The sequence below is a fragment of the Suillus subaureus genome, assembly GCF_016647635.1.
Source record: "Suillus subaureus strain MN1 chromosome Unknown BJ212scaffold_32, whole genome shotgun sequence".
In the NCBI taxonomy this organism is placed as follows: domain Eukaryota; kingdom Fungi; phylum Basidiomycota; class Agaricomycetes; order Boletales; family Suillaceae; genus Suillus; species Suillus subaureus.
The window spans coordinates 429,999-454,664 of record NW_024538588.1 but is presented as its reverse complement, the minus strand read 5'-3'; the positions used below and the strand labels follow the sequence as shown (position 1 = coordinate 454,664).

Sequence of the window (24,666 nt, the reverse complement as noted above, 5' to 3'; positions counted from 1 at the left end):
ATTCGACATAGATTTTCTGGATGATACTGATAATGCACTCGCAATATTTGAACGTGTGAGATTGGCACGCGCCAGTACATCCTGATATCACATGGTTGGAAATAGATAACTGGCATTTAGTAGCGTGACTTCCTATACGGCGGTCTAGGTGATGTCGGATAGCACTATTCGCTTTTCGATCGGGTCGCAGGGAACTCATGTCCGTCTTATGTCCACTGTCCTATGCCTGTGCACTCTTCATCCTCTAGTCGTCACTGTGACAGCAATAACAAGGGTTGCGGTGCCATTAGTGCATCTTTGCGATAATACTACCTCTGAGAGCAAGCAACTAGCTTGCATGAATTCGGCGGCCTAGTAATTGCTTGGCCAGCCCCTAGATACCTGGTGACGCAGGGCTAATTCGAGAGAAGATGTGGGTAAGAAAATGACAAGTTCTTCACAGTCGTTTCCGCGTCCTTTCACGTTCCGACATGCCTCATCGTGTCTGAATGATTTATTTGTCGCAGAACGCATGTTTCCGGATTCAAGCAGGTAGAAGGGTGACAGGGCGACACTACACTACCAGAGCTGGTTGCATACATATGCATTCGTGTTTCACCTGAGTGAAGGGAAAGTTTCGTTGTGATTTGGCATGGGTGAACCGTATGGATGGAGATGTTTGTGACCACTGTTCACACGTCAGCTGAATGAAATACTCACTGGAGAAGATCAGCTATCTCGCAGATTGCTCTGCACAGATAAGGCCCATTATATAGAATTCCTTTTCGTCTACCTGATATGGGTCCCCATGATCTGCATTGTAGTGCAGAAACGACGCGCCCTGAGTGAATCCCAACCGGTAAGGTACCACGTCGAACCAAATCCGATATATTATGCCCAACGTCACAAACAGACCTAAAGGCTGCAGCAGGGCAAGTACTTATGCTGTGGGATGAGGGAGCAATTGCAGAGTGAAGACTAGTTTGTTTCTAGACTATAAGTGTTCTTCTCCAACTGCAGCAACTCCTTATCAGATGGATTTCCAGATACATTAGAATTCATACCTCAGCTTCAAGCTCCCTCCTCACTCTATATTCCTCGTCTGCCTTGATAACCAAATGATAATCATCTAGATCCTCAATAACGAAAGGATCTTTCTCGTTCATTGTGAGCAGTATTTGCTTGACAGCCGAGTCACTGCAAGCGCAAGTGCCAACAATTGGTCTATGGTTCCTTTGAGAGACGAAAAATGACTGCAAACCAAGTTAAAAGCACCCCTGCGTATGGTGAATTACCTCAAAGGGGTCAAGTGTTGGGGCACACCTTTAATGGCCCTCATGTTTGGGCGACCGCACCACTTCTGTGACTGGAGAGCTCACAAATTTCCACACTCCTTCGCAATCCGGTCAATGCGCGAGCTATTCCCAAGAACGAGCTATGGAACACCAATGGTAGTCAATGAGAAGAATGCAGAATTCTTCTCAGCGTTGCCGTGAAACGCGCGCCTGAAAGCAGTGGCTGGTGATGGGCGCGTGAGTAATACAGATGTTCAGCCGAGAATGGACTCGTCGAGCACACGCATGTCCTTATATTTATGCAATCCTCATAAGTATCTATGCTGCCCCTCGCGCGCTGCATCATTTCGAATATTCGTCCATCACCACCGCCCATTCTCTTCAGCAAAAACGCACTTGGCGTCCGCACAGACTCCGTAAGTGGTTCACTTTGCTGTGTACCTAGACTCGCTCTTTCCGACTTCCCGGAGCTCGGAGTTGCTCAAGTTGGAGCCAAGACGGTTTGGGACTAGCTTAACATCTTGCTGCACCGAGTCGCTTCTCGGAACTCCCCCTTATCGATTGAAAACCGAGCTGACATACTTCGATGTCACGGTGTCCAGAATAACTCCCGTCCCGCGCTCCATCACCATGCCGGTATCGACTGGAGCTGTTCCCATTGGTGTGTATTTTGCTCGTAGAAGACGACTAGAACGCTGACCAGCATGCAAGCTACTACCACGCTCAGTGCCATTGAGCAGTCCAAACGATTAGCAGCATACACTGCTGTGGACAAACACATTCTCCCAGAACATAAGGTGAGTCTCGTTTCCATCCTCATTTGTTTCTTGGAACTTATTATTCTTTACTGCAAGGTTATCGGAATAGGATCTGGTTTGCACGTACCATACGGCTGGGATCAGTCTCCTATTTACCGCTTTCCAGGATCTACTGTGCCATATGTTGTGGAGCGAATCGTCGCACAGGGGCGCGAGCTCAACAAGGATCGCGTGTTTATTCCGACTGGATTCCAGTCGAAGGAGCTCATCGTCATGTCGAACCTCAACCTAGGCGATGTTGATCAATTTCCTACCATTGATGTCACTGTAGATGGTGCTGACGAGTAAGTCTCTTCTGATTCCTCAGAAAAGTTGTCAAGCCTGACCATCGTCAGAGTAGACCTCAATCTCAATTGCATTAAGGGGGGCGGAGCCTGCCATTTGCGGGAAAAGGTGCTCGCGGAGGCTGCGAATACGTGTGTCCATGATCATATTTGATATCTCGGTTCCCTCATCACCTGACTGTAGGTTTATCGTGGTAGCCGACTATCGCAAAAACGCGGAGTAGCCTCGGGACGAACGTGCGTGCCTGGTCTTCCAAGTGAGACATGCCGTAATCATCATTTGCAGTTCACTCCTGGTGTTCCAATTGAAGTCGTGCCATTCGCATACGCCCAAGTTTTGCGTAAATTACACAATGTTCTGGGTTCCCCTAACGCTACCCTGCGCATGGCAAAGGCTAAAGCTGGTCCTGTGGTAACAGACAATAGCAATTTCGTCATCGACTGCACCGTTCCCTAGACAGATGATGATGGACCCTTCCACTGTGCGAGAAATTCTCCCATGATCTCAGGCTTACACTAAATTGTATTACTGCAGATTTTGGCAAAAATAAAAATGCTCACAGGTGTCGTGGAAGTTGGTTTGTTCTGCGATATGGCTCAGGCTGCGTACTTTGGCAACGAGGTCAGTGAACGCGTATCTTACCTACTTATATCTCTGACGTCTGCGTCAAAATCTGGCAGGATGGCAGCGTGACCGTGAAGAGAAAAGTTGAGTTCAGGGTTGTCGAAGAATCAATCCTTCCTTCATGACAGCACAATACACGGTTTTCATTTTCAATCGCAAGATATAGAGGTCATGGATCTTGTACGAGATTTATTTAGGAATGGATACGTGAAGCGGGTTTAAAATATTGACTGAATTATCTTACACGAAGTCTCAATTATGAAACTGTGAGCAGAACGAACCATAGCGTGATTTACATATTCTCTACTGTTGCTACTTTCAGGTACATAGTGGCACCAACACCTGCAACGCACATAGAGGCCTGCAACGCCTCTTCTACGGAGTGCAGTTGACGTTGGAAGCTAGATCTGAATGGGAACACACTCAGTTGATGTTGATTACTATGGAACGTTATTTGAAGCTTTCTCAAGTAGACTTCAGTACTATACAACGTTAAATCTGATGGATATTATACAGATTTATAAGAGCCAGAGAGCGCAGACACTTCAAATTCAGTATGTCAGTCACAGCAGCTGCACCACATCAAAACCCCCGGTTCCCTTCGCAACAACTAGCCGTCCCATCCCCTCGTCAAAGTCGACTTTGTCTCCACCAACAGCATCACCGGTTTCAATCTCATATACAACCCTTTCCGTCTCAAACTCAGGACCAAATTGCATCTCACACGGGGGCATGAACAGCAGACTTGGCCCACAAAGTCGCACCTTTCTTCTAAATACAAACAACCCGCGCCCCGACGACCCCAGGCATATCTGTGTGCATCCCCCTAAATCTTGTGTTACGGTCGGAACGACCGGAGAGAGTCGGAGAAGCCGATACGGGAAACTGGGTGGATATTTCCCACCCTCGTCGTTATCTAGCGGAACAAGCATCGACAGAGAAATCCCGCCCGATTTGCCTCTGGCAGCGATTGTAAGGGAAGGTGTTTCCTGTGATGGTGCATATACTGGAGCATCTGCACCAGACCAACCTCGAGAAACACAAGTTGTAAAGGCGACAGGTGAGCTGATGTACTCATAAAACATGAATACTTTGGTATGCGCCACCACAGTTCGTCCTTTGGCAGGTACGTCAGGCACAGGGAACACGCTAATGCATGCCTCCCACGTTACAAGTATGTGGTCTGAGAAATGGACAAAGTCTAGGAGGGCACCAAACTGAAAAGTCACATTGGCCCATCATCTGAAGTTGCACTTGGAAAACTCACCAGATCGGATATACGCGGGAGAAGGGCAGTACCTTTTGTCTTAGCGTGCCAATCTATGACTTCGAGGCCACCCCCGTCTTGCTGTGACGTGGTATCCAGGAAAAGGAGGTGCCGTGAAATCCCTGCGACAGTACCAGGGATGAATGAGTAGTCGCAAAGCCTGTTGAGAGCAGGCTTTAAGGAGAGCGAAAATACTGTAGCATGCCGGTTTGGACTACCCGTTGTCAGCGATACTTCACAATGGTGTCGAGAGGCTGAGGGACTCACTTGTCTCTAGAGCCGATGGCAATGATTCCCTGGCGTTCCATGTCCTTCACAATTATGCATGTATCGTCACCCGGTGATGACCACGCTCCAATATTTTGAAGCTCGTGTGAGCCTAGTTTGCCGGAGATGAGCCAACACACCACTTTATTTCCATGGACTGTCAAGACCTGCATTCCTCCGGGAACAAGGACGATCTGGTCGATAGTCTCTCGTTCTCCACTCGAAACGATGACATTGGCCTTGGATCGTGACCAACGGCTCTCGAGAGAAAGAGCTAATAATGTCCGATACTCTAGATCTGCAGAAGACAGAGCACTGAGAGAGCATGAAGGGCCGGGGGGAGGAAGGTGGCGGGCCAATACTTCAGTACAGAACACCACATACCAAACGCAGTGAAGCTTAGACAGAGAATAGTAACGTTTGGAGGTCTGGGAACGGTAAAATGCATATGGGTTCATATGTAAATAACAATATAAGACGTACACATCGCAGTGTCAATATTCCCCGCACAGACAATGCCTGAAGTATCTGTATGAGGATGTCGTCGGCCAATTTATCCAAGCTGGATGTGCAATGCATCACGGATAGTGACGTTGTCGACCTAGCGCGCCGATGGCTGAACGCAGACCAGTAGATTGATGCATCCAGCAGAGAAATGCTTGGGTATATATCCCGAGGAATATTAATATCCTACGACATCGAGGCAGTACTTACTTCATATCAGTGACTAGCACCAGTACTGGTGTGGCCAGAAACGGTGAGGTTACCTTTTGGAAAGATCAAGGAAAGAAAGGTAAAGGTCGGAGGCTCCCCTCCGCCGAGTTGGTGACCAACGTACACCTCAACACCGGTCATTTCACTCCTTTTCTAATCTAGAGTCGCGTCACTGATACCGTCATATAGGGGGGTGCCCAATCCCGCACTCGATTGTTCACGAGGCACGGTAGTAGGTCGAATTTAGTTGATCAATGATCATTAATAATTTGTTCCTGTACTCCATAATTAGTGTCACAAACTAAGAGTGTCGAAAAGGGCTTCACTAGCCATGCATTCAAGCTCGTCCAGAATCTCTAGATTGTTCTAATTGTTCGATGGGCTTTCGTAAATTTCCATAAATTGATTCGAGGTTACCAGTACAGTCCTCCCGGTCAGTGGCTAGCCTTCTAATCTGATCAATTAGGATTCACAAAGCCCCTCCATCCCAGGACCTTCCCTTTTTCGGTCCAAGTACACGTACACGTACCATTGTATTGCAGGTTCAGCGGAGAAACACAATTGAGTTTACGATTTCGATGTGATGTACTCCATTCAGGCTGGTGCCAGCACTAAGCCTATGTCACTTACTACATCGTGTCAGCATGGGTCTCGGCTCCGGCTTCTTCGCAGTCTTCTCCGAGATATACCACACTATCACGGCCATGTTGTCGCATGCCACTACGGTTTTCCCCGTTGTCTTTACTGGGCTGAAATCCCAATGCAGCGAGTCGTCGTCTATGGTGCTTCTGATGGTACCGGGACAATACGTGCTTCGGCGGCAGTCATGTACACCCATTCGTCTCGGTCTTCCTCGCAATCTTCCCTCTGAGATAGCACACTATTACGGCCATGTCGTTGCATGCTATCGTAGTTTTTCCCACTATCTGAAATCCCAACGCAGCGACTCGGGCAGGATCCTTGTCAGACGTATTTCATCAATGATCAGCGCTATCACTGTGCTGATTGGCTGCGTCGTCCAGCAGGGCTTGACGTCGATGAGCTACAAGCCATGGCAAAAAAAAGGTCTGTTTGCAAAATTCAAGAGGCGTCAGTGTTGCGAAGATAACAAGTATGAGCAATGAGCGAGCCAGAACTCAAACTGAAGATTGCAAGATGACTAAGACCGGACCGGCAGTGAAACCGGCCCTGTGTGATTAAGCGGACAGGCCAATCCTTTTTTGTTCTCAGTACGCATCAGCACGAAATGGAATGGGAAATGTGACAGGGAGAAACTTTAGTAGCACTCAACGTCAGAAACTATTTCCCCCCAAAGGACTAGCGTACCTCAGGGCTGCGCACCTTGAGACTCTGGTGCTGCCTCGGTGGCAAAGGAAGCTGTGATAGTTCCAGGCAATGCAACAATCTGGGGCTGGCGAATATGCATACAAAATAGCCAATCCCCACGGACAATAAATTGCGAGAGGTGCATATCCGAATCTGCCGATAGCGTTTCTCCTTCAGGGGGAGAAGACCGACATTAGCGGGTGCTGATATATTTATTGGAAGAGGTGTACAGGTCCATCAATAGCTGTATTAGTCAAGGTTGGTGCTGTAGAGGAACTTAACGTAGAGCATGTACACGAGGTGGAAGGCGCAGCAACTCGATCCACGGAACATAAGCGAGTTGTAAAGGAGTCTGTCGCAATCTGTATCGTTCAGACAGTATCACATTTAGCGTCAGGATACTATGATCATCATTGTAAACGTATTATTTTTTCTGCGTACAACATCATTAATAAATAAAGAATATAACGGGGACCACTCCTTGACGTTGTCTTCGTTCTTGGAATCCGCAGCTTCGGGCCAATCGCAGGAGAGCAATCATTCCTTGATTCTGCCTTCGTTCTTGTAATGCGCGTGTTCGAGCCAATCACAGGAGAGTAGTCATAACGACTCTTCAACGGATCGTCTGCTGACAGGCCCCCTACAGAAGTTCATTGACGTCCGAATTTGTATAGAAGGGCTGTCGGCATTCTTTGCAGCATAATATTTGCCCTTGAATTGTGCTGGAGAAAACTAGCAGATTGTTGGTCGAGTCTGAGTCCGATAGTTTGATGGAGATGCATGAGCCAGACTCAAGTCGATATGCATCACAGCCAGTGTGGTCTTTGAATACATCTTGTATGTCAGTTGCAGTTACGAAAAGAAAAAAATGTCGAACACAAATCACTCATCCCAGAGATTCTCCAGAAGTATTCAGAAATCAGTCTACGATACATCTTGCTAACGCCACTTCGACAGTTCTTCAAATATATCTATCAGCAACATTCAACGCGAAAGGGCGATAACACATACGTGTACACACTGCTTGCCTAACGCGTTGGCTGTCGATGCAACGCCGCTGGCTGCCTGAATTCTCATAATGTTCCACGATTTCCCTATCTAACTTTTCCCACTTCCACAAGCGGTCCATGCTCTTGATATCCATGTCGATGATTGTGGCATCAAACGAACCTACATGCGCAGACTTGGGCCGGATAATGATGGAGCAATCCTTGAACGTCGCTGAAAGAAGGTATGCCATGAGATAATACCGGAGGTGTCCAGGACTTGGGACTGTGTCATCCAAGGAATGATGATCAGACTGGTAAACTTCGACGAAGTCCTTCCATTCCTCCATAGAAGGATCGGGAACCGAAGACCCGAGACCGTCACATGAGGAACTTGACGATGTTTGTGTGTACAACTTGGATAAGCCTTCCACATCGAGGATATCCAGTGTTCGTTGTAAAGTTGACAGGAGGGGAAGAATGGGACTGTCAAGAAGTGCCTGCGCAAGAGCAGATGTGAACGATTCCCGGAGATTCTGGATGTCAGTCGATTCGTCCGTCGTAAAAAAATGTGCCAACAATTGCATCGAGTGGTCCTATCCAGAATTATCAGAAATCTGTGAACGTGATGTACTAAAGACGTACATCATCTGGTTTTGCCATTCTGCCCTCGACAAAGAGCCGTAGGTTATTGAGAGACCCACCGCTTTCATACCACCCAGCCCACAAAGCACCTAGGGCTTTTCTAACACGCGGCTCATCGCGAGAGAAAAGGTCCAAGGGACAATAGGTCGTACCGATGCCCCCCTGTTCCATTCTGAAGCTCGTGTGCATACAAAATCTGCATGTTGTTGTCTTTAGAGTGACACTCTCAGGCGAGAGATGGCATTCTGTAGGTAAAAATCCCCATTTCGGCTAGATACTCAGTCAGATCTAGATATCCTCCCAATAGACTAGCGACCACCTTGATTTCGATCGCGATGGGCGTACCCCCAATGAGATCCGTGGCCAACACACCCTTTTTCCTGCGAATATCAATCTGATCCGTCTGCCTTCTCTTTGATGGGCGATCGCCGTCGCGTAGAACAACAAGTGACCTAAGCCAAACTTCGTCGAGCACCACCACCGTAAGACTCGGCAGAAACTCAGAAGGAACGAGTTTTGAGATGATGTTCTCTTGGAAGGCGATCATAGGATCGTCTGGTTGTTCAGTGTTGGTACCAAGCAGCGTGCTGTCTGATAACCCGTGAGCGACCTTACGGAGACGTAGGACGTGATCAGAGAATTGGACATTGTGAGGCCCTCGATACAAGAATACGATAGTCACCCCTCCCTCAGAGACATATGTCCAATCCTCAGGTTTTGTTTCAGTAATCAATGCTGGAGTCATTGCGGAGATTGGGCAGAGTTAGGTGTGCTTTGCGACCGATAATCGATAAAACATGTTACATGCCGCAAGCTAGTAGTATGTGTATGTTGGTAGAAGGCTGACCCGGCCATGGCCGCAGCATGTGCCAAACAAGCGCCGGGCTAATTAAACCGACTCCGCTTTCGAAGCACGATCATGCTTCGACCTGCCTGCCACACTTTCTTGTGGAAACAATAGACTATGATGTGGAATTACTGCTGCCCTGACCACAGTATTTATTGACCATGTTTAAAGTCCGGATTTTACAACCTTGAGTGTTTCATCCCAGTTCGACGATCTTGTCCCTCGCAAGCTTCACGAAATATCTAATACCATCAGAATCAGAATGCGATACCCAACTCCCTCAACAACCAAGCCATCTGAAAGTTCGCGAGCTACCAAACATCCTTCTCGATCCCCGAAAGCGAATGCTGCGCCCTCCAAAGGTGTCCATGCTCGCAAGCATGTTCTCAAAGCATCCAAGACCCGGCGCGCTTCGCATTATGATCCTAAACCGGTCTGTGCTCCCTGGTGTCCTTCTGAATCATAGTATGTTCACTGACTGTTGTATACAGCCACGTATCACCGTCCATGGGTTACCTGGTTATACTGGTGGTATCTTGCCACCTGATGCAGTAGACCCTCGCCCACCCGCACTTCCCTTGGACGGTTTCGAATGTATTCGCACATTAGGTATGACGTCCTTGTTTCAGCATAGAGAGCTAGATTCAACTCACTCGATGTAGGCGACGGAGCTTATGGTCACGTTCTACTCGTACGAGCGCGTGAACAACCAAATCTAGGGAAACTGGCATGCCCAGGGTCACTATTCGCCGTGAAAGTCCTCTCCAAAGAAAGGATGAAACTAATCGACCAGGTACGTACACCTCCACTACATTATCTTTCCGACTATATATAACCTTTCTAAAGAAATACCCTGCGGATACTAATGCAGAGAGAATGCACCTGTCAGCATTGCCTTGGAGTCCCTGGGTGAATGGTGTCGTAGGCACCTTCAAGGATGAATTGAATCTTTACCTTATGCTCGAGTTTATACCGAGCGGGTGTTTCTACGACGTCATCCAAACGCGCGGCCCTTTTGATGCTGCCACTGCCCGGTTCTACTTCGCCAATATTGTATCTGGACTTTATTTTCTCCATGGCGAGGGGATTATTCATCGGGATTTGAAACCAGCGAATATCCTGATTAGATCCGATGGCTACCTAACCATAGCAGACTTTGGACACGCCCGTCTGGATGAGATCGACAACGGACCAGCAACCGAATGGCTCATGATCGGCACACCGCTTTACATGGCTCCCGAGCTCTTATGTTACCAGCACATGACAGGATACAGTGTCGACTGGTGGGCGGCAGGTGTCACGTTGTACGAGATGCTCACGAAGAGAACGGTCAGTACCATTGAATCCTGCTCCATGAGACCTTTCTTATGCTTCTCCTATCACCTCCAGCCATTCTTCGGTATGGACGAAAACAAAATATTTAAAAGGATCTCCTCGGGGAAGTACAAGTGGCCCAAAGGCCTCCGCGTGGGCGCATCTCTCAAGTCTATTGTTGCAGCGCTTCTGACCACGACGGCTGAGCACCGTCTGGGTGTTAAGGATTCCGTTCTCGACCACCCATGGCTCGAAAACATTGATTTTGATAAATTGGACGCCGGGAACTACATGGTATGTCCCCTCGTGTAAGCGAACGTATTTGCCATGTCTGACGTATAGATGGTATAGGCCCCTTGGATCCCTGAAGCGCCTGTACCCACCCAGACGTGGTTAAACAAGGGCCTTCCGCCCCCGCATTGCATTCCTGGACTCAAAGTTTGTGTACCAGCTGTGCACCGTGAGTGGGATGACCGTCTACCTAGAAAACAATTACCTATCTAGCTGACTCCGGCTGCCACGTTTCTTTCATTGTTAATTACTGCACGTTGATGCGTCACCTGTATTTCTTACACTACTATCTGATATATGTAAGGATGGTATCTAATTCATTCATGCTCGTGTGATTATTGCTGGCTGGCAATACCAGTGATTACGCCTTTCCGTATATCAGTACCTATATGCATCAGAGTACTTGTTCGCATGCCAGGTGGTAGGACTGTATCTGCCAGTGGCGACTCCCGTCCCTCGCGCTCGCTGTTTGGAGGAATGCCACAAACGACGGAAGCCAAGAACATGTTGTTGCAGACCAGAGTATGATTTTTCAGTGCAAGGAGACAAAACCCATGTGTTCCGTACGGCCGAGATATCAAGGATGTCCTCGACCAGATTGCGAAAATGAAGTGGTATGGGGACGTGCATGTTGATCCGCTTGGGATGCATCTCAAGCTGAAGGACATGACGTGGGCAAATTTGATGAGGATTCAGCTAGGAGACCTGATGAGTGCATTTGCAGTCACCGATGCCAGGGACAGGCCACAACTCAAGAAGTTACTTGACCAGACGAAAAAGTGCGTTAGTATGGCGCCTATTAACCGACAGGCATGTTGGAACCATTATACGAGAATCCTATGGCAGACAGGGTGGGTCAAATTTCTTATATCTACAAGGACATCGTAACTGACACACCAGCGAACTGAGGACGGTGGATGAGAGGTGGGAATAATCAACATAACAGTTAATAGGCGCCTCAGCCGTGAAGACAGTATTGAAGTTGGAAGCATCCTAAACATCGACGCATTCAAACACGTACTCCCGGGGAGACATGCACTTACGGGACTTGATACACTCGACTTAAACGGCGGTTCGATCTTTTTCTGCAGAAGCCTCCCGAAGTGAATATGGTTTACGAAGAATGGGCGCTCCTTGATCTCCTCAACGCCGTTCACTCCAATTCGTTTCGAGGGATCTCTGTTGAAAAGACTAGCCAGGATGCCTCGGACTTCTGTGCCAATGTCGGGGCCAAAGGCGAGCGGATCGGCGAGAATCTTCTGGTACATCTTGTCCGTGACCTCTTAAGTAGATGATCAATGGCAGAGACATGAATACAGGGATAGGATAAACCACCTATCAGGCAAAAGTCCTCTCAACAAAAATGTATACCTGGCCGGGAGTCTTCGCCTTCCCACTGTCGCACAGCAGCATCGGACTCAAAATTATTTAGGTCCTCAAGATCGAGGCCCTCATACTTGCTGTTCAGCTCTGCCATACGTTCCTCACCGCGTTGGACAATAGATCAGTGTCATCATTGATGAGGAATCTGATAGGCAGTGATCAAGAAATTTAAAACTTGTGTAATGCCGAGTACCTCACGCACCGGTCGAATTGATGAGTTTCTCAGCGCCGTGTGTGATCATTTCGAGCAGCTCGTCCCTGCTGGCAGTTGCACCCAACAGTGAGCACCTTGTAAAAAAAAACCCTGATCAAAATTTTACCTTTTGCTTGTTGTTGGCGACCTTGTTGGATAACTAGCTGGTCGAGCCGGAGTTTCTGCACAGCACACTCAAGCATGCGCTCCTCGACACTGTTATTGGTGATGAAGCGGAAAACGTAGACTTGCTTAGCGGGCAATATGATGTGCTTGATCCATAGCTTGTAAATGGGCCGGGAGATTCCTGCAAATGGATGAGCGAATCGGAGGGATACAAAGATAGATAACAAACTAATCGCTATCATATAAAATGGCGCTGTCAACGGTGGTGAGGTTGATTACCCAGACCGCTAGCACGTGTAGTCAACAGGAATATGAATCTGTCGCTGCCGGGCTTGTTGTTTTCGTCGATGGCTACGATTTGATCGTCATGCGCTGTGTTGTCATCGATACAACAGTCAACTCAGAAGACGGCAACTTTGAATGTTACATACTGAAACCTCTGAACAGGCGATACTCTTCAAGGATATTCAGCACTCTGATCATCTGACTGAAGATCAACACACGAGAACCCTTCTCATTCATGGACTTGAGAAGTTTGCCGAGGGTGAGCATCTTGCCCATCAGGAAAATCCTCCGCTACAATTCACCTCGCGGCTACGCACATTCTGACGGTGCAGACTAGACTGTGCAACACCACTGGCACTAGCTGTGTTACTGCCCGACGGTTCGTTCGACACCAAGTATGACATTAAACTGAGGCATGAACTAAAAATTCCGAACATTTGCTTACCATCATGGCTGCCTTTGCAAGAAGCACATAACAGCGAGCGCAGGAGAGGGCAAACACAATCACAGAATTCACCTTGTGGTTGTTGCTGGAAATACTGGTGAATATAGATGTCGGCACGAAGTTAGGTGAGCACCCACCACTCGCAGCTTCGAGCATAGTACACTTTGCGCACGTCAGCACGTCGAGTCGAGGAAAAGATAGAGAACAGCACTGGGAAGCGAACGAATGCCATAGTACGACTGAGTCTGATCAGCATACAAAATTGAATCGTTCGCATGACTGAAGACATCCCTCGCGAAATTATCAATTCTACAACATCAACATCACCGCGTCAAGGAATTCGGATGGCGGCCAGATCATAAGGAGATGGGACTGGCGCAGCAGAGCGCCGTTACGATTTGGTAATGAACAAATATAATAATACAACATTCATATTGGCAACACCGTAGTCACCCCACTTATTCCGACTACAACAAACACTTCTTCCTGTACCGGACACTCAACAAATACATTTTTTCGCCACCTCTCAGGGTGGCAAATCACGGACTGCAAACCTCACCCATTGGACCGCCAAATTTTCGCATGAATCAAGATTCCAGCAAAGATGACTGTTAAAACTGGGTGTTTTTGACATGCAGACTTGCACAACACTGACGTTTCCACTGTATGGACGTAGCGACAAAATTAGACAAGGGAACATATCGTTGCTGCTTTTGTATCGATGAGCCGAGCGGTAATGTCTCAACGACCATTGATGACTGGAGATATCAGTCAGTCCCGCGGAAGTGAGCCCAGCTCAGTGATTAGGTCGCGTACCAAGGATGTTGAAGCAAATTGTACACTGTCAGTCGCATTGCCATCATTCTTAGGAGGACATCTTTCCTTCCATGTTGCATCAGGATCGATCGTAAACTTGCCTAACAGTACACGTCAGTGATGCATTCGACACCCACAACGCAATCGTACCGTCAGAGTCTTCGAAACACTTCGAATTCCAGTACGGTTTCCACCGCTTTGGCAATGGGCCAACGAGTTTCATCGTCTCATAGATAAGCCTGTTATCGTCGTCACTGCCTTTTGCGAGCATCACATCTGAAAATACTATCTCCCATATCTATAGCGCAAACATATTGTCATTCTACGTCAGTCGGAAGGAGGAGACCTTACCGTGCAGGCCATCGACCAAACGTCGCTGGGCAAGTCCCACTCATCTTTGACTTGACCGTCGGATAGCTTGTAGAACGTCAGCTCAGGGGGACGGATGGTACGTGGCAGGTCTGGACGCTTGAGAGGCCTCCCATCCTGTAATCGAAATGCTAGCATTCACAAGGGTCAATTGACCATTATGCCATTATGATGCCCTAGAAAGGGTGACACACCATTACTAAAATCTATAATCTCCACCGTCAGCTTGTCTTTTAGGATCTCCGCGAACACTTCAGGCATAAAGTGCGTGGTCTCCGGTACCGCCACAAGGTACTTTGGAAGAGAATCACTTGGTACTGAGTGATAGTGTGGTATCACAGGAATCAAATTTGGCTCCCGTATGAGTCGATACATTTCAACCTCTGTGTATCGGTTGATTCTGGGTATCTTGAAGCCGATGTTCCCAAAGTGTATATCTGGACTCATCATGGCCGGTCAACAATCTTGGAGAACCTAAAAGAACCAGTTCCATCCGCTTACCGCCATGCACTACTGCTTCCTGGTGAAGGTATGCTAGTCCCAGCATAACCTGATGGCATACACTCGACCGCTGTTGATGAAAGTCGTCTTGGGGGATAAGCGAGTATACGATTCCTTTCAGATACAGGGTCCTAACGGAACGCATCAAGTGCTCGTGATGGACGTACTTGGATCTTTATACTTGAACAATATGTTTGGCACCAGGATGATCACGAGGTCTACTGCTCAGCCATTGTAAGATAGCAGATTCTCCGTTGTTGCTTGAAAGATCGGCAATGACTATTTTCAGCGTCACCCAGCGGCTGTGAGGATATCCCAAGTATGATCAATCAACAGGCCACAAGATGGGTACGTTAGAGCTCACTTTTCTACAGCATCTTTGGCGAGCCAGACCGTTGACATTGATCCCAATCCGAGCTTATGGAGAACTCGGTATCTTGGGTTATCCCGCGAAGGAAATGTGTCTCCTAAGTGTACCGGGTGATATCCACCTGGCTTGTAACCATCTATATTTTCCGTATGATATTCCTGGAAACCGAGGAAGTAGAATGGGGGAAATTCATGTGTGGTATGCGTGGGGTCGTCCATGGTAGTGTCTGAAGCTTTGAAAGAGAAGTCCGTCCAGATTCCAGAACCTAAATCCTACAGAAAGTCATCCACTGGCACTTCAAGCGTCGACGCAACTGACCTCAGACGCAACCGAAGGCTCAACCATGCAACGTGTATTAGACAATAATCTGAAGATATACATTATACAGACTCGACATCCAAATTCCAAGTCCCCATGGATCGATCGTATCGTATAAAAGTAACGAAAGTGGTGGAAGAAAACGTGGGGGTGCAGAAGGAGGAAACAATACGCTATAAGTCAAAATCCGACCTGTGGTGGTTATTGAACGCCTTTCACAGGAGCTGGGGTTGGACTCCAAAACGAGCTGTCTTGCGTAGGTACGTCAGGATCTGACGTTCCCTCGCCGTCAGCTTTAGTACCTCGGGTCACTTCTGCCAGAGTAGAATCGCCCTCTGCGATGACGCCACTGGTCTCGTCTTCGCTCTTACCCGATGACAGGCTCGACATACTCAGCACCCCATAACTGCCTCCGCTTGCAGAAGCATCTGATCTCTCGCTCATCCTGCTAGGCACACGTCCTGCGTCCTCTTTCCCACTCGTCCCGCTCCCTATAGCGCTCATGCGTCCATCAGATCGAAGACTTCCTCGACTGGACACGCGCAAGCTTTCAGGGCGCTTTAGAATCGCATCGGCCAATATACTATTTTGCCATATGTCTTCCTGGTCTTCCTCTACTTCGCTGATGTTCGTGTCTTCACTATTATTCCTTTGAGCAGACGAAGATGCCGAATCGCGCCGTCGTCGCCTCCCACGTGATGGCGACGACCCCGCCGAGGAAATCGTATCAGGGGTATGTTGCCCCCTGCCACCGCCGTTCTTCACGTTGCTTCCTGGACTCATGGCCATTCCCAGACCGGAGAATAAAGGCGACATCCCTGCACCTCCATAAGTACCTGGAAAGCTGGGGTATAGGTGGTAGGACGATGCAAGGAGTGCTTGAACGTGTGCGGGCGGATTGTGACTGAAATTTGGGGGAAGGCCGTTGTGAGAGATATTGGGACTGTGTGGTTGCAGGCGTAGGGAAGGCGATGTGGGAGAGGAGTAAGACGATGAGGGAGATTGGGCTTGTGCCTGGGATTGCAAGGTTGCAAGGACAGAATATGCTGCCTGAAGCTGCTGCATGAGATGATGGACTTGGGCTTGTAGCTGAGGAATATGGTTAGTGAAACGATAATAACGAAGACCACCGCATAATGGGAGGTTCAGTGAAGAGTAAATACTCACCTCGCCTTCTCTCCTCCTCCAAGTCATTGTATCCTCATTCCATCGCCACTTTAACTCTTCATTTTCCTTCCCCACGCGTTCAGCCTCCGCACGAGCTTTCTCTTCTCGTAGTCTCGCAGCCTCAAGTGCACCACGCATAGATGCGAGCTGGGTTTGAGCACTTAATGGGCCAGTATGCAAGCTTATGTGAGCAGTATGAACAGATACTCCTGGTGGAGGCGTCGAGCCTCGTGAAGCAGTTGGTATTGGTGGACCTGCAACTTTCTTTCCATTCATAACAGGACTTTCGATTGTGCTCGAGTGGGTATGGGTGTGATCATTAGGAGACGCCTGAAGAGGGTTCAAAGTAGGAAATGTGACATGTGAAAGTGTTGGTGAAGGAGGAAGTTGAGGGGAAGAACTGGAGGGAGATGGAGGTTCAATACTCGATCCCAGATTTGGGTGTAACGGGGATTTGGATGCGGATGCAGAGGTGGATGACGTAATTGGTGCGGGAGAAGTACAGTGAGAAGCAGATGACGATGTCAAGGGGGTATTGTGCGAGATGGAGGTTGAAATTACGCGACTCCCATTGGACTTGTTAGCTCCACGGTGCTTGGACATTAATCGTGGCTTGGTGTGAACGCATGCCCTGTATGCCTGTGATTGTTCGTCCAAATCCAACCCGTGGGTAGATGTAGATACGCGGAGTGGCATAGAACGAGATTGAGGGTAAGAAGTGGATGAGGATGCACGTTCATGACTGTCGTGGTCTTCTGTGGAGGTGGTTGATGGAGATGATTCTAGCATGGAGGGGGCGGGATCGTCGTGACAGGGGCTGCCAGCAGGTTGGATGTTGTCAGCGGTGTCATGGGGGTGCGTATATTCAGAGCGTGAAGTACGCATGGCGGGTTTATTGGACGTGACGTGACGCGAAATGGATGCTGGCTCAGAACTGGATGCCGACACGCAAGCAGGTAGCAGGCGGTCCTCGTGGGGTTCAACTGCTGGTGGTGATTCTACACTCGGATGGGATACCAGATTCTCTTCAGGAGGGTCTGGAGTAGGTGAAGATAAACGAGAAGTAGATGGCGCGACTGGCGCGATATTATCGTTATTTGTGGTTAACTTGAACTCTGACTCGAACATTGGAGATTCGCTACCGCTGTTGTCTCGGTGAACGGGTGTTTTAGGCTGTGTGGTCTTGGGTGTAGACTTTGCCTTCTTCCCGCCCTTGAAAAGTTCCTTATACGGAATTTTTCCTCTTCTACGTCGCTCCTTGGACCGAGAAGCTTTCTGCTCCATGTCGACAGATGTAGATGATGCTTCAGGAGTGTTCGGTTGTTCCGGTTCGGTCATATCACACTCACCAGGAGTGTTACTTGCGATATGAAAGGTGGAGAGAGCGGCGGTGATGATGGATTGAGCAGAACGAGCTCGCTGTGAATCAGGTTCGTGGTCGTTCCCGGGATTGTTCTCCGCGTGCTTTGCCCGCCAGAGGAGGATGGATGCAACAGCGAGGGCGAAAGAAGAGACAGTGAGTAGAACGATGCGCGCGTTGTCCTCAGCGAGCAACCAGTTCTGTACGTGCTCTCGCTCACCATCATCCATAACGACAACGAACGAACACAGAATACGAATACAAACTAATCCGCCATAAACAATTTCACATTTTCAGTCTCCGATTACGATATTCTATAAATAAATACTCCCCTCTTTTATTATTATCTCCTCGTACCTGCAGCGCCGTGCACTCAGTGCACATTGATTGTTCGATATCCGCACTATCATCGCACACAGCAAGCTGCTGCTAAGCAAGTCCGGAAATCGCACGGTGATTGTGCTTGAGGTATCCCAGCTTCTTATAGAAACTACCCTGAACTCTAAAAGCTTAATCAGGTCAACACAACAACAGCCTGGTAGGTATTCGAGCAGCTGGTATGTCGGATTGCCCATGCGTCCCAGCGGAAATATCCAACGACTGGATCACATGCGGAGCGGAAACGATCCTGGCGCTTTCACCTCATGTCTAAGGCAATAAGAACCGACCTGATAACCCCTGTCGCTATGAAGCAATGCCCCCCTCACGCTGGTCTCAAATGCGAATCGCGATGCCGTATTGTTCCAAGCACGAGGATATCACGTGTCAAGAACGACCGGCACCGGTATTCTTTCTTGATATCGATCTCTTAAGCTACCTGTTGAAAGTCAATTGCTTTCCCGGTTGTTCGCATCGTGCGAACGGGGATCACTGAACATAATCAACCCGAGGTCTGTAGGCGTGGCAGATGAGCGTTGACTTGATCTAGGACTGCGCGAGTTACGACTAAGCATTCTATTGCGCCCGACAGCCCAAGTCACTAAATCGGTTTGCGTCTTTAACGCGGACAGTGTCGTGAAAAAGTCATGATTGCAACTCACGTTAGTCGTGGCATCTCATAGTCATGTAACATTTCGCAACTGGCCTCATAATGATGTAGGCGTTACGTACATTGTGCATGCCTCTGACATTCCCAGTGACTGAGTCAAAACTTAACGCTAATAGTTTCTCAGGTCATGACGATCCTGAATGCGAGGCGAGCAACAACGTGCGTGTTTCAAAATTTTGAGGGTAGCATCGAGGAAGAATTCGTTGATAGTAAATGCCTCATATTTGCACAGGTATCAACACTGTGGCTGCAGCGCTGAGCACTGAGCATGGAGACTGCTCTGCAATGGAAGCCTGCAGATCGATGATCAGTACTCAAATGGAAGTCTAAGGTTGTCAGGAAGTCCATCGGGCCAGTTTGCTTGCCGATGGTGATGTTTGTCACTATTTGCAGGATTCACTCAATCCTTCAGTTATTCGTATATAGTACTATACTTATCTTTCTTACCTCGTACAACAACCCCAGGACAGCCCCCAGGGCACTGCGTCTTAACAGTTTCCTTTATTTGTTGTGATATAGAAGTATAGAAATCCTCTCACCGAAACCAGACACCTTTTCGCCGTCTACGACGCCGACGCCGACATCGACAGATTCGGAGCGATGCGAGATTAGTGCACGATTCATAGGCTTTCGAACGAGACAGCAGGAACAAGCCGCGGAAGCCCGGCTCGTTGGTTCACTACTCAGACGGGCCATGATGGCTCCAATGATTGAAAGATGCTCAAAATGTTCGAATTGCCCAACAGCGCATACGTTTGACCCCGCGCAACAAGACACACTAGATAGACACGAGACTTCTTGACACCTTCTTTCCAACGGCCAGGGCTTCAGGATTTACTGATGGACTAAAAGTATTTTTTTCAATCGATCATTATCCGCTCCCGCTGAGCGCTGACATCGAGCGCTCTCTGCTTCTAATCAAGAAGAAACGACTGTCTTCCTTCTACATGATCTGGCTAGGGGAGACCTGCGCCGCGCCGTTTGTTTATTAATGTTCTGCTACCTTCAAGTACTCGAGCTCGCTCGCCCTCTGACGATGTAAGTATGCGAGCCTTGCGTCGATTCAGATGAAGCAGGTTCATTTTCCTGTGAAAATAATTATTTGTGCCCCAGTAGTATCACTAAAATGTCTTCCGGTCGCTAGTGATCGATGGTGCGAGAACAGAAAATATCCTAGTGCTCCCTCTAATTGCTTTCCTTCACTCGGGTACCTTTATTTGACTACAAGCTGAGCGTAGGTGGCCAGTGTACGGATCTGATTGCGAGCCGTACACATGTGATGACCCGGTGTATACCCACACCTCGCAATCAGGTGCGTACTGTGTCTGAGTTGAAAGTGGCGGCCGCATCCCGAGAATCTGTCAGAACTTTGCGTGGTGTGAGCTCAGGCTACTCAGTTGCTCATCGGTCATCACCGGTCAACGTAGGACAGTATCGATGTTAATCCCAGGGTACGATTTAATATATTCAGTTTTATTAGACCGCCAGGGCAATAATGTCGTCAGTCATCGGCTAGGTTATGAGATGAACATGGTTGTCATACCACATCATGCAGTCGTGAGCAGCTAGATATGGCTTTCGTGAGTTAATCAAATAAGTGAGGCACTGTTACTCACCAGCAGTGGCAGCCTCAAATCACTGAGTTCGAAAGCCCAGCATTCCTGCTGATCATGCTGGGGATAGCTTCATGGGACACAATGGACAGGAATGAACAGGTATTACATCACATTGCTGTCGGATCCTGCAGAGAAAAGAATTGCAAATGATGACAGTCGGTCCAGGATGTGATAAGACATGAGATGTATGAGCAAAACAGCAACAATAAGTACAGAGCAGGGGTTGGTAACGCTTATCATGCAAGGAGTCAGGGCATCTAAGTCATTGCTGCGAGGACATGAGATGTTTAGTGTGACGAAGAACCTGGTGCTACGCCCGTCCCTTCCTTCTGAGTTTGTTGTGCCAACAGTCGCCTGAGAATATTTAATTATCAAGAGCATTGACTCAAGGATAGAGACGCACTGTCTGGCGGCCAAAATCATCTGTGCTTTCCTTTCCTGCAAACTAGCCTCGCGCTTCTCCGACGTATCTTCCCAGTTGGCTTTGCCGAAGGCAAGATCATCTTCAGGTGAGAAAGTGGAAGATGCTACTCGGTCTTGTAGCTTGTAACGAGATATAAGGTTGTCTTTCGGGGTTGGTGCTAAACCTGTTGTTTGCCCTTGAGGAGCAACTTGCCGGAGTTGTGGGGAAACTTCTGTGCGAGGATAAACAGTGAAATATGCTGGCGGTGGCTATAAAGAGAATGCTCGAATGCATGGGATTGACGTTAGTGAGATATTTACTCACCACATCAAGATATCCACGCTCCAGTATTTTATTCGAAGTGATCTCGACACTCCCTGTCCTCAGCAAGTCATAACGTATGTTATCTCTGTGAAAATTGTGAGTAAAAAATAATGCGGTTAAGCACGAACATACTGTGGTATAGTTGGAAACATGGAATGTATCTGGTTGACCTGCGAGGGATTCAGCATAATGACTCGGCATAAAAGATTCCAGCCCAACCATGTCCTGCGTCACATTCTTTGGCCTGAAACCAAGAGCTGAAGATGCTGACCTCCTACTGGAAGAGTCGCTGGCTGCCGTAGAAACTTGTTAGAAGCATAGATATTAGTAGAATCGATGGCTTGTCACTTACATGAAGTCGCCCATCGGAAGATGATGACAATGACTGCAAAAGCAACGATAGCATTCACGACTTCGCTCATTGAAAGAGACCACGGATGATGATGCTGCGAGAACTTTGAAACGGATTGAAGTGAAAGCTTCAATGTCAATGCGTTGTCAGTGGCAGTGTTCGTTTTACCATCGGAATCCGGGTAATCGAACCCCGGCCATCCCAACGGGCTGTATATCTATATCAGTAATCACAAGATTCACAACAATGTAACATTGCAACCAGTAAACAGTCCAGTACTTTTCTTATCAGTTGACTGCACCTAGTGTGTCCCTTTGATTTTTGCGATGTATGGCCCTGGAACACATCGCCGCATTGCACTGCTCATATGCGATGTACCCGCGGATTCGATTCGGGAACAGCATGGGGACTACACAAGGATTTTCGGAACCTTGCTAGAAGAATCATTGAAGCCTATTAATGAGACTCGTTCAGCTGGTTCGTTGTACATTTATTTATGAATCCGCTGCGAGGCTCGATTTCACATCACTGACCCAGACTCACAAACGACGTTCACACTTGAGCCTTTCGACGTGCGCGCGCAGGTTTACCCTAAAGAGGATGAATACGATGCAATGCTAATCACGGGCTCTGGTGCGTGGAAGCATACCCATGTGTATGCCATGAGTATGAACCTTGTTCCTGTCATGTGCAGTATCTACCGCCCACGAATATGAACAGCTAGGTAGAGAATGGATGAAAAAGTTGATCGAGTACGTGAGAGTTGTCGCGACAGAGAAACCGCGGATAAAGATTTTTGGTCGATGAATACATCTCGTACGAGGTCTACAAGTACTGATACTCGTTTAACAGGCATATGCTTCGGACATCAGATTGTCGCGCTTGCCATGGGCGGGACATGTGTTCGCAACACTCGTTTCGAAGTTTCTGCGACAAAGCTTCAATTGACTGAACTCGGAAAGAGAGTGTACGGCGTCGAATCTGGCGTACTGGTTAGAAATCTTTATCTTCCATTTCTATCATACTCATTATTTCTTGAGAACATTCATTTAATGAATCGCGACCATGTTCCCACCGAGCCGCCATCATTCCATGTTCTTGCTTCGTCTAGCCAATCGCCGAATCACGGGATGGTTCTCTTTTCCCAATCAGAGTTCCCGAAAGACGCACCGCACTCGAATTTCCGCCTGACTGATATTCATATCCTCACCAGTCAAGGCCACCCCGAATTCACGGAGTCCATAATGCATCTACTTCTCCGTTTACGGCGAGAGCTTCTGGGCCCTGAACTTGTCCATGACGGTGAGAGTCGTGCAGGCAATCAGAACGATGGAGTTGCGGTCATTGAAAGGCCATATGGGGTGTTGTGGGGTAGAATGACAAATTTGTATTGACCTTATTTCGGGGCCTTCAGGTGTAACATTGTTCTCCTAAGAGAACTTGTCTCTTAAAGATAGATGTCATGTATCGAGCCCGCGAAATGTCTGAACTATCAACATACGTGACACAGCAGAGTAGAATGACAATATATCGGTGGCTCGCCTTAGTTCGGGCTGCAGGTGTACATGGTTTCGCCAAGAGAACTTGTCCGGTGAGTTTACCTTCCTGCTAAAGTAGGAGCCAGCGATCTTATCGGCTGATAGCTTGCCTCCCGCGATGTGTGAGCCGAGTCCGCATTGCCGTATCGCACTTCTCATATGCGATGTACCTGTGGATGTAATCCGGGAAAGCATGGCGACTACACAGGATTTTGGACCTGGCTAGATAAATCACTCCAGCAAATAAATCACACTCGTTCAGCTGGTTTGGTGTGCATTCTAAAAGGACTCCGTAGGCTCAATTGCACACCGACGCAGACTCGCAAGCGACCTTAAGATAAGATGTCATGTATCGAGCCCGCGAAATGTTCTTGAACTCATCAAACATACGTGACACCAGCAGAGATCACATATCATGCTACCTGTTCGGACTCAATACTTGGATGTGTGTGCGTATGAATTCTGCCCGTCCTATGCGCAGCTGCTACCGCCTACGAAATATGACCAGCCAGGCAATGAATGGATCACAAAACCGATCGAGTACGTGAGGTATGTCGCCACAGGGAAACCGCGGATAAAATTTTCGGTCAGTGAATATATCTCCTAATACGCTTCAAGCATTGAAATCAGCTTCAACAGGTGTATGCTTCGGACATCAGGTTGTCGGGCCTGCCATGGGCGGGACATGTGTTCGCAACACGCGTGAAGTTTCCGCAACAAGGTTACGACTAAATGAGCTTGGAAAGAAAGTATACGGGGTCGAATCTGGTGTTTTGGTTGGAGTTCCTCAGTTTCCGTTGCTATTGTGCTCATGTTCTCACGAAGAACCTTCATTTGATGAATCGGGACCACGTTCCCACCGAGCCGTCATCATTCCATATCATCGTTTCGTCTGATCATTCATTAAATCATGGGATGGTCCGCTTTTCCCAGTCCGAATCCTCGGGGGATGCACCGCCCTTGAACTTCCGCCTGACTGATATTCATATTCTCACCAGTCCTGAATCCACAGAGTCCATAACGCGTATGTTCCTCAGCGCACGGCGAGAACTCTCGGCCCGTACTGAAGTTGTCGATGATGGCCGGAGTCATGCGGGCAATGAAAATGATGGAATTGCGGTTGTTGGAAAGGTACTGTGGGGTATCATGGGAGTAGAATGAGCAATGTATCTCGAAGCCATCACTGGCAGGTGTAGCAAGATGTATTAAGAACTCATCCAGTGTCGCAGGTTCTGGTACATCGGGCCTATACAAGTTCAAGATGCTTTGGGAGTAATGTCTGCTTGTCATCTACACTGTTCATTTGGACATATCTCGTTAGAGCCAGTTCACTGACGAGGACTTATCCTCTACGACTGTTCGTGGTATGATACAGAGGGCCATGGGTGATGAAG

The 24,666-nt window shown here is 48.2% G+C and overlaps 14 protein-coding genes across 14 annotated transcripts; 6 read left to right on the top strand and 8 right to left on the bottom strand.

Moving 5' to 3' along the window:
• Window positions 1-532: 532 nt before the first annotated feature.
• Window positions 533-1,522, bottom strand: BJ212DRAFT_1378135 (nucleotide excision repair TFIIH subunit). Its single transcript, XM_041336549.1, has 5 exons — window positions 1,303-1,522; window positions 1,241-1,256; window positions 1,044-1,176; window positions 700-993; window positions 533-640 (listed from the first exon to the last, which is right to left on the bottom strand). Exons 1-4 carry the CDS (start codon window positions 1,316-1,318, stop codon window positions 958-960), a joined length of 201 nt encoding a protein of 66 aa, XP_041189575.1. The 5' UTR covers window positions 1,319-1,522; the 3' UTR covers window positions 533-640; window positions 700-957.
• Window positions 1,523-1,978: 456 nt separating this feature from the next.
• BJ212DRAFT_1448692 (ribose 5-phosphate isomerase A-domain-containing protein) lies at window positions 1,979-3,126 on the top strand (the record flags this gene model as incomplete). The annotated part of the gene is made up of 8 exons (XM_041338578.1): window positions 1,979-2,071; window positions 2,129-2,147; window positions 2,199-2,376; window positions 2,428-2,508; window positions 2,601-2,613; window positions 2,663-2,824; window positions 2,912-2,998; window positions 3,058-3,126. 8 exons carry the CDS (start codon window positions 1,979-1,981, stop codon window positions 3,124-3,126), a joined length of 702 nt encoding a protein of 233 aa, XP_041189574.1.
• Window positions 3,127-3,427: 301 nt separating this feature from the next.
• BJ212DRAFT_588584 (uncharacterized protein) lies at window positions 3,428-4,306 on the top strand. Its single transcript, XM_041343595.1, has one exon. It carries the CDS (start codon window positions 3,503-3,505, stop codon window positions 4,079-4,081), a length of 579 nt encoding a protein of 192 aa, XP_041189573.1. The 5' UTR covers window positions 3,428-3,502; the 3' UTR covers window positions 4,082-4,306.
• Window positions 4,307-5,829: 1,523 nt separating this feature from the next.
• On the top strand, window positions 5,830-6,632 carry BJ212DRAFT_1589678 (uncharacterized protein; the record flags this gene model as incomplete). The annotated part of the gene is made up of 2 exons (XM_041342467.1): window positions 5,830-6,314; window positions 6,565-6,632. The coding sequence occupies exons 1-2, from the start codon at window positions 5,894-5,896 to the stop codon at window positions 6,630-6,632; spliced, it is 489 nt and encodes a 162-aa protein (XP_041189572.1). The 5' UTR covers window positions 5,830-5,893.
• An 882-nt stretch (window positions 6,633-7,514) lies between these two features.
• Window positions 7,515-8,951, bottom strand: BJ212DRAFT_1484239 (inositol-pentakisphosphate 2-kinase; the record flags this gene model as incomplete). Its single annotated transcript, XM_041340757.1, has 4 exons — window positions 7,515-7,534; window positions 7,587-8,157; window positions 8,207-8,476; window positions 8,526-8,951. The coding sequence occupies 4 exons, from the start codon at window positions 8,949-8,951 to the stop codon at window positions 7,515-7,517; spliced, it is 1,287 nt and encodes a 428-aa protein (XP_041189571.1).
• A 138-nt stretch (window positions 8,952-9,089) lies between these two features.
• BJ212DRAFT_1378108 (kinase-like domain-containing protein) lies at window positions 9,090-11,027 on the top strand. Its single transcript, XM_041336548.1, has 6 exons — window positions 9,090-9,486; window positions 9,545-9,662; window positions 9,716-9,846; window positions 9,900-10,382; window positions 10,443-10,661; window positions 10,719-11,027. The coding sequence occupies exons 1-6, from the start codon at window positions 9,316-9,318 to the stop codon at window positions 10,869-10,871; spliced, it is 1,275 nt and encodes a 424-aa protein (XP_041189570.1). The 5' UTR covers window positions 9,090-9,315; the 3' UTR covers window positions 10,872-11,027.
• Window positions 11,028-11,245: 218 nt separating this feature from the next.
• Window positions 11,246-11,574, top strand: BJ212DRAFT_1378104 (uncharacterized protein; the record flags this gene model as incomplete). The annotated part of the gene is made up of 2 exons (XM_041336547.1): window positions 11,246-11,495; window positions 11,556-11,574. A coding segment is annotated over exon 1 (161 nt), but the record flags the coding sequence as incomplete, so codon positions are not given.
• BJ212DRAFT_588468 (uncharacterized protein) lies at window positions 11,396-12,100 on the bottom strand. Its single transcript, XM_041343593.1, has 3 exons — window positions 11,994-12,100; window positions 11,556-11,940; window positions 11,396-11,495 (listed from the first exon to the last, which is right to left on the bottom strand). The coding sequence occupies exons 2-3, from the start codon at window positions 11,924-11,926 to the stop codon at window positions 11,483-11,485; spliced, it is 384 nt and encodes a 127-aa protein (XP_041189568.1). The 5' UTR covers window positions 11,927-11,940; window positions 11,994-12,100; the 3' UTR covers window positions 11,396-11,482.
• An 84-nt stretch (window positions 12,101-12,184) lies between these two features.
• BJ212DRAFT_588309 (uncharacterized protein) lies at window positions 12,185-12,990 on the bottom strand. Its single transcript, XM_041343592.1, has 5 exons — window positions 12,792-12,990; window positions 12,590-12,732; window positions 12,362-12,541; window positions 12,244-12,302; window positions 12,185-12,186 (listed from the first exon to the last, which is right to left on the bottom strand). The coding sequence occupies exons 1-2, from the start codon at window positions 12,919-12,921 to the stop codon at window positions 12,617-12,619; spliced, it is 246 nt and encodes an 81-aa protein (XP_041189566.1). The 5' UTR covers window positions 12,922-12,990; the 3' UTR covers window positions 12,185-12,186; window positions 12,244-12,302; window positions 12,362-12,541; window positions 12,590-12,616.
• Window positions 12,193-12,691, bottom strand: BJ212DRAFT_588491 (uncharacterized protein). The gene is made up of 2 exons (XM_041343594.1): window positions 12,362-12,691; window positions 12,193-12,302 (listed from the first exon to the last, which is right to left on the bottom strand). Exons 1-2 carry the CDS (start codon window positions 12,600-12,602, stop codon window positions 12,280-12,282), a joined length of 264 nt encoding a protein of 87 aa, XP_041189567.1. The 5' UTR covers window positions 12,603-12,691; the 3' UTR covers window positions 12,193-12,279.
• Window positions 12,991-13,701: 711 nt separating the features above from the next.
• Window positions 13,702-15,491, bottom strand: BJ212DRAFT_1484236 (uncharacterized protein; the record flags this gene model as incomplete). Its single annotated transcript, XM_041340756.1, has 9 exons — window positions 13,702-13,848; window positions 13,907-14,007; window positions 14,057-14,204; window positions 14,258-14,406; window positions 14,470-14,717; window positions 14,777-14,907; window positions 14,958-15,078; window positions 15,141-15,418; window positions 15,465-15,491. 9 exons carry the CDS (start codon window positions 15,489-15,491, stop codon window positions 13,702-13,704), a joined length of 1,350 nt encoding a protein of 449 aa, XP_041189565.1.
• BJ212DRAFT_588306 (uncharacterized protein) lies at window positions 15,289-18,395 on the bottom strand. Its single transcript, XM_041343591.1, has 3 exons — window positions 16,632-18,395; window positions 15,465-16,553; window positions 15,289-15,411 (listed from the first exon to the last, which is right to left on the bottom strand). The coding sequence occupies exons 1-2, from the start codon at window positions 18,219-18,221 to the stop codon at window positions 15,666-15,668; spliced, it is 2,478 nt and encodes an 825-aa protein (XP_041189564.1). The 5' UTR covers window positions 18,222-18,395; the 3' UTR covers window positions 15,289-15,411; window positions 15,465-15,665.
• Window positions 18,396-20,738: 2,343 nt separating this feature from the next.
• BJ212DRAFT_588239 (uncharacterized protein) lies at window positions 20,739-21,951 on the bottom strand. Its single transcript, XM_041343590.1, has 6 exons — window positions 21,735-21,951; window positions 21,602-21,675; window positions 21,515-21,552; window positions 21,383-21,467; window positions 21,059-21,327; window positions 20,739-21,009 (listed from the first exon to the last, which is right to left on the bottom strand). The coding sequence occupies exons 1-6, from the start codon at window positions 21,802-21,804 to the stop codon at window positions 20,943-20,945; spliced, it is 603 nt and encodes a 200-aa protein (XP_041189563.1). The 5' UTR covers window positions 21,805-21,951; the 3' UTR covers window positions 20,739-20,942.
• Window positions 21,952-22,060: 109 nt separating this feature from the next.
• Window positions 22,061-24,433, top strand: BJ212DRAFT_1278774 (uncharacterized protein; the record flags this gene model as incomplete). The annotated part of the gene is made up of 5 exons (XM_041331449.1): window positions 22,061-22,202; window positions 22,272-22,389; window positions 22,463-22,533; window positions 22,587-22,720; window positions 24,098-24,433. The coding sequence occupies 5 exons, from the start codon at window positions 22,061-22,063 to the stop codon at window positions 24,431-24,433; spliced, it is 801 nt and encodes a 266-aa protein (XP_041189562.1).
• Window positions 24,434-24,666: the final 233 nt, after the last annotated feature.

What these genes read in the sequence shown, in the direction of transcription:
- BJ212DRAFT_1378135 (XM_041336549.1), bottom strand. An exon ending in GGAGGGAGCTTGAAGCTGAG is followed by an intron (nt 994 to 1,043) that starts GTATGAATTCTA and finishes GAGTTGCTGCAG; the next exon opens with TTGGAGAAGAACACTTATAG.
- BJ212DRAFT_588584 (XM_041343595.1), top strand. Translation starts at nt 3,503, where the DNA reads ATGGATATTATACAGATTTATAAGAGCCAGAGAGCGCAGACACTTCAA.
- BJ212DRAFT_1378108 (XM_041336548.1), top strand. Translation starts at nt 9,316, where the DNA reads ATGCGATACCCAACTCCCTCAACAACCAAGCCATCTGAAAGTTCGCGA. An exon ending in GGATGAAACTAATCGACCAG is followed by an intron (nt 9,847 to 9,899) that starts GTACGTACACCT and finishes ACCTTTCTAAAG; the next exon opens with AAATACCCTGCGGATACTAA. An exon ending in TGGACGCCGGGAACTACATG is followed by an intron (nt 10,662 to 10,718) that starts GTATGTCCCCTC and finishes TAGATGGTATAG; the next exon opens with GCCCCTTGGATCCCTGAAGC.
- BJ212DRAFT_588468 (XM_041343593.1), bottom strand. Translation starts at nt 11,926, where the DNA reads ATGTACCAGAAGATTCTCGCCGATCCGCTCGCCTTTGGCCCCGACATT.
- BJ212DRAFT_588491 (XM_041343594.1), bottom strand. Translation starts at nt 12,602, where the DNA reads ATGATAGCGATTAGTTTGTTATCTATCTTTGTATCCCTCCGATTCGCT. An exon ending in TCGCCAACAACAAGCAAAAG is followed by an intron (nt 12,303 to 12,361) that starts GTAAAATTTTGA and finishes TGCAACTGCCAG; the next exon opens with CAGGGACGAGCTGCTCGAAA.
- BJ212DRAFT_588309 (XM_041343592.1), bottom strand. Translation starts at nt 12,921, where the DNA reads ATGGGCAAGATGCTCACCCTCGGCAAACTTCTCAAGTCCATGAATGAG. An exon ending in TCGCCTGTTCAGAGGTTTCA is followed by an intron (nt 12,733 to 12,791) that starts GTATGTAACATT and finishes ATGACAACACAG; the next exon opens with CGCATGACGATCAAATCGTA.
- BJ212DRAFT_588306 (XM_041343591.1), bottom strand. Translation starts at nt 18,221, where the DNA reads ATGGATGATGGTGAGCGAGAGCACGTACAGAACTGGTTGCTCGCTGAG. An exon ending in GGAGGAGGAGAGAAGGCGAG is followed by an intron (nt 16,554 to 16,631) that starts GTGAGTATTTAC and finishes CATATTCCTCAG; the next exon opens with CTACAAGCCCAAGTCCATCA.
- BJ212DRAFT_588239 (XM_041343590.1), bottom strand. Translation starts at nt 21,804, where the DNA reads ATGAGCGAAGTCGTGAATGCTATCGTTGCTTTTGCAGTCATTGTCATC. An exon ending in AGAATGTGACGCAGGACATG is followed by an intron (nt 21,553 to 21,601) that starts GTTGGGCTGGAA and finishes AATCCCTCGCAG; the next exon opens with GTCAACCAGATACATTCCAT. An exon ending in AGCGTGGATATCTTGATGTG is followed by an intron (nt 21,328 to 21,382) that starts GTGAGTAAATAT and finishes TTCTCTTTATAG; the next exon opens with CCACCGCCAGCATATTTCAC.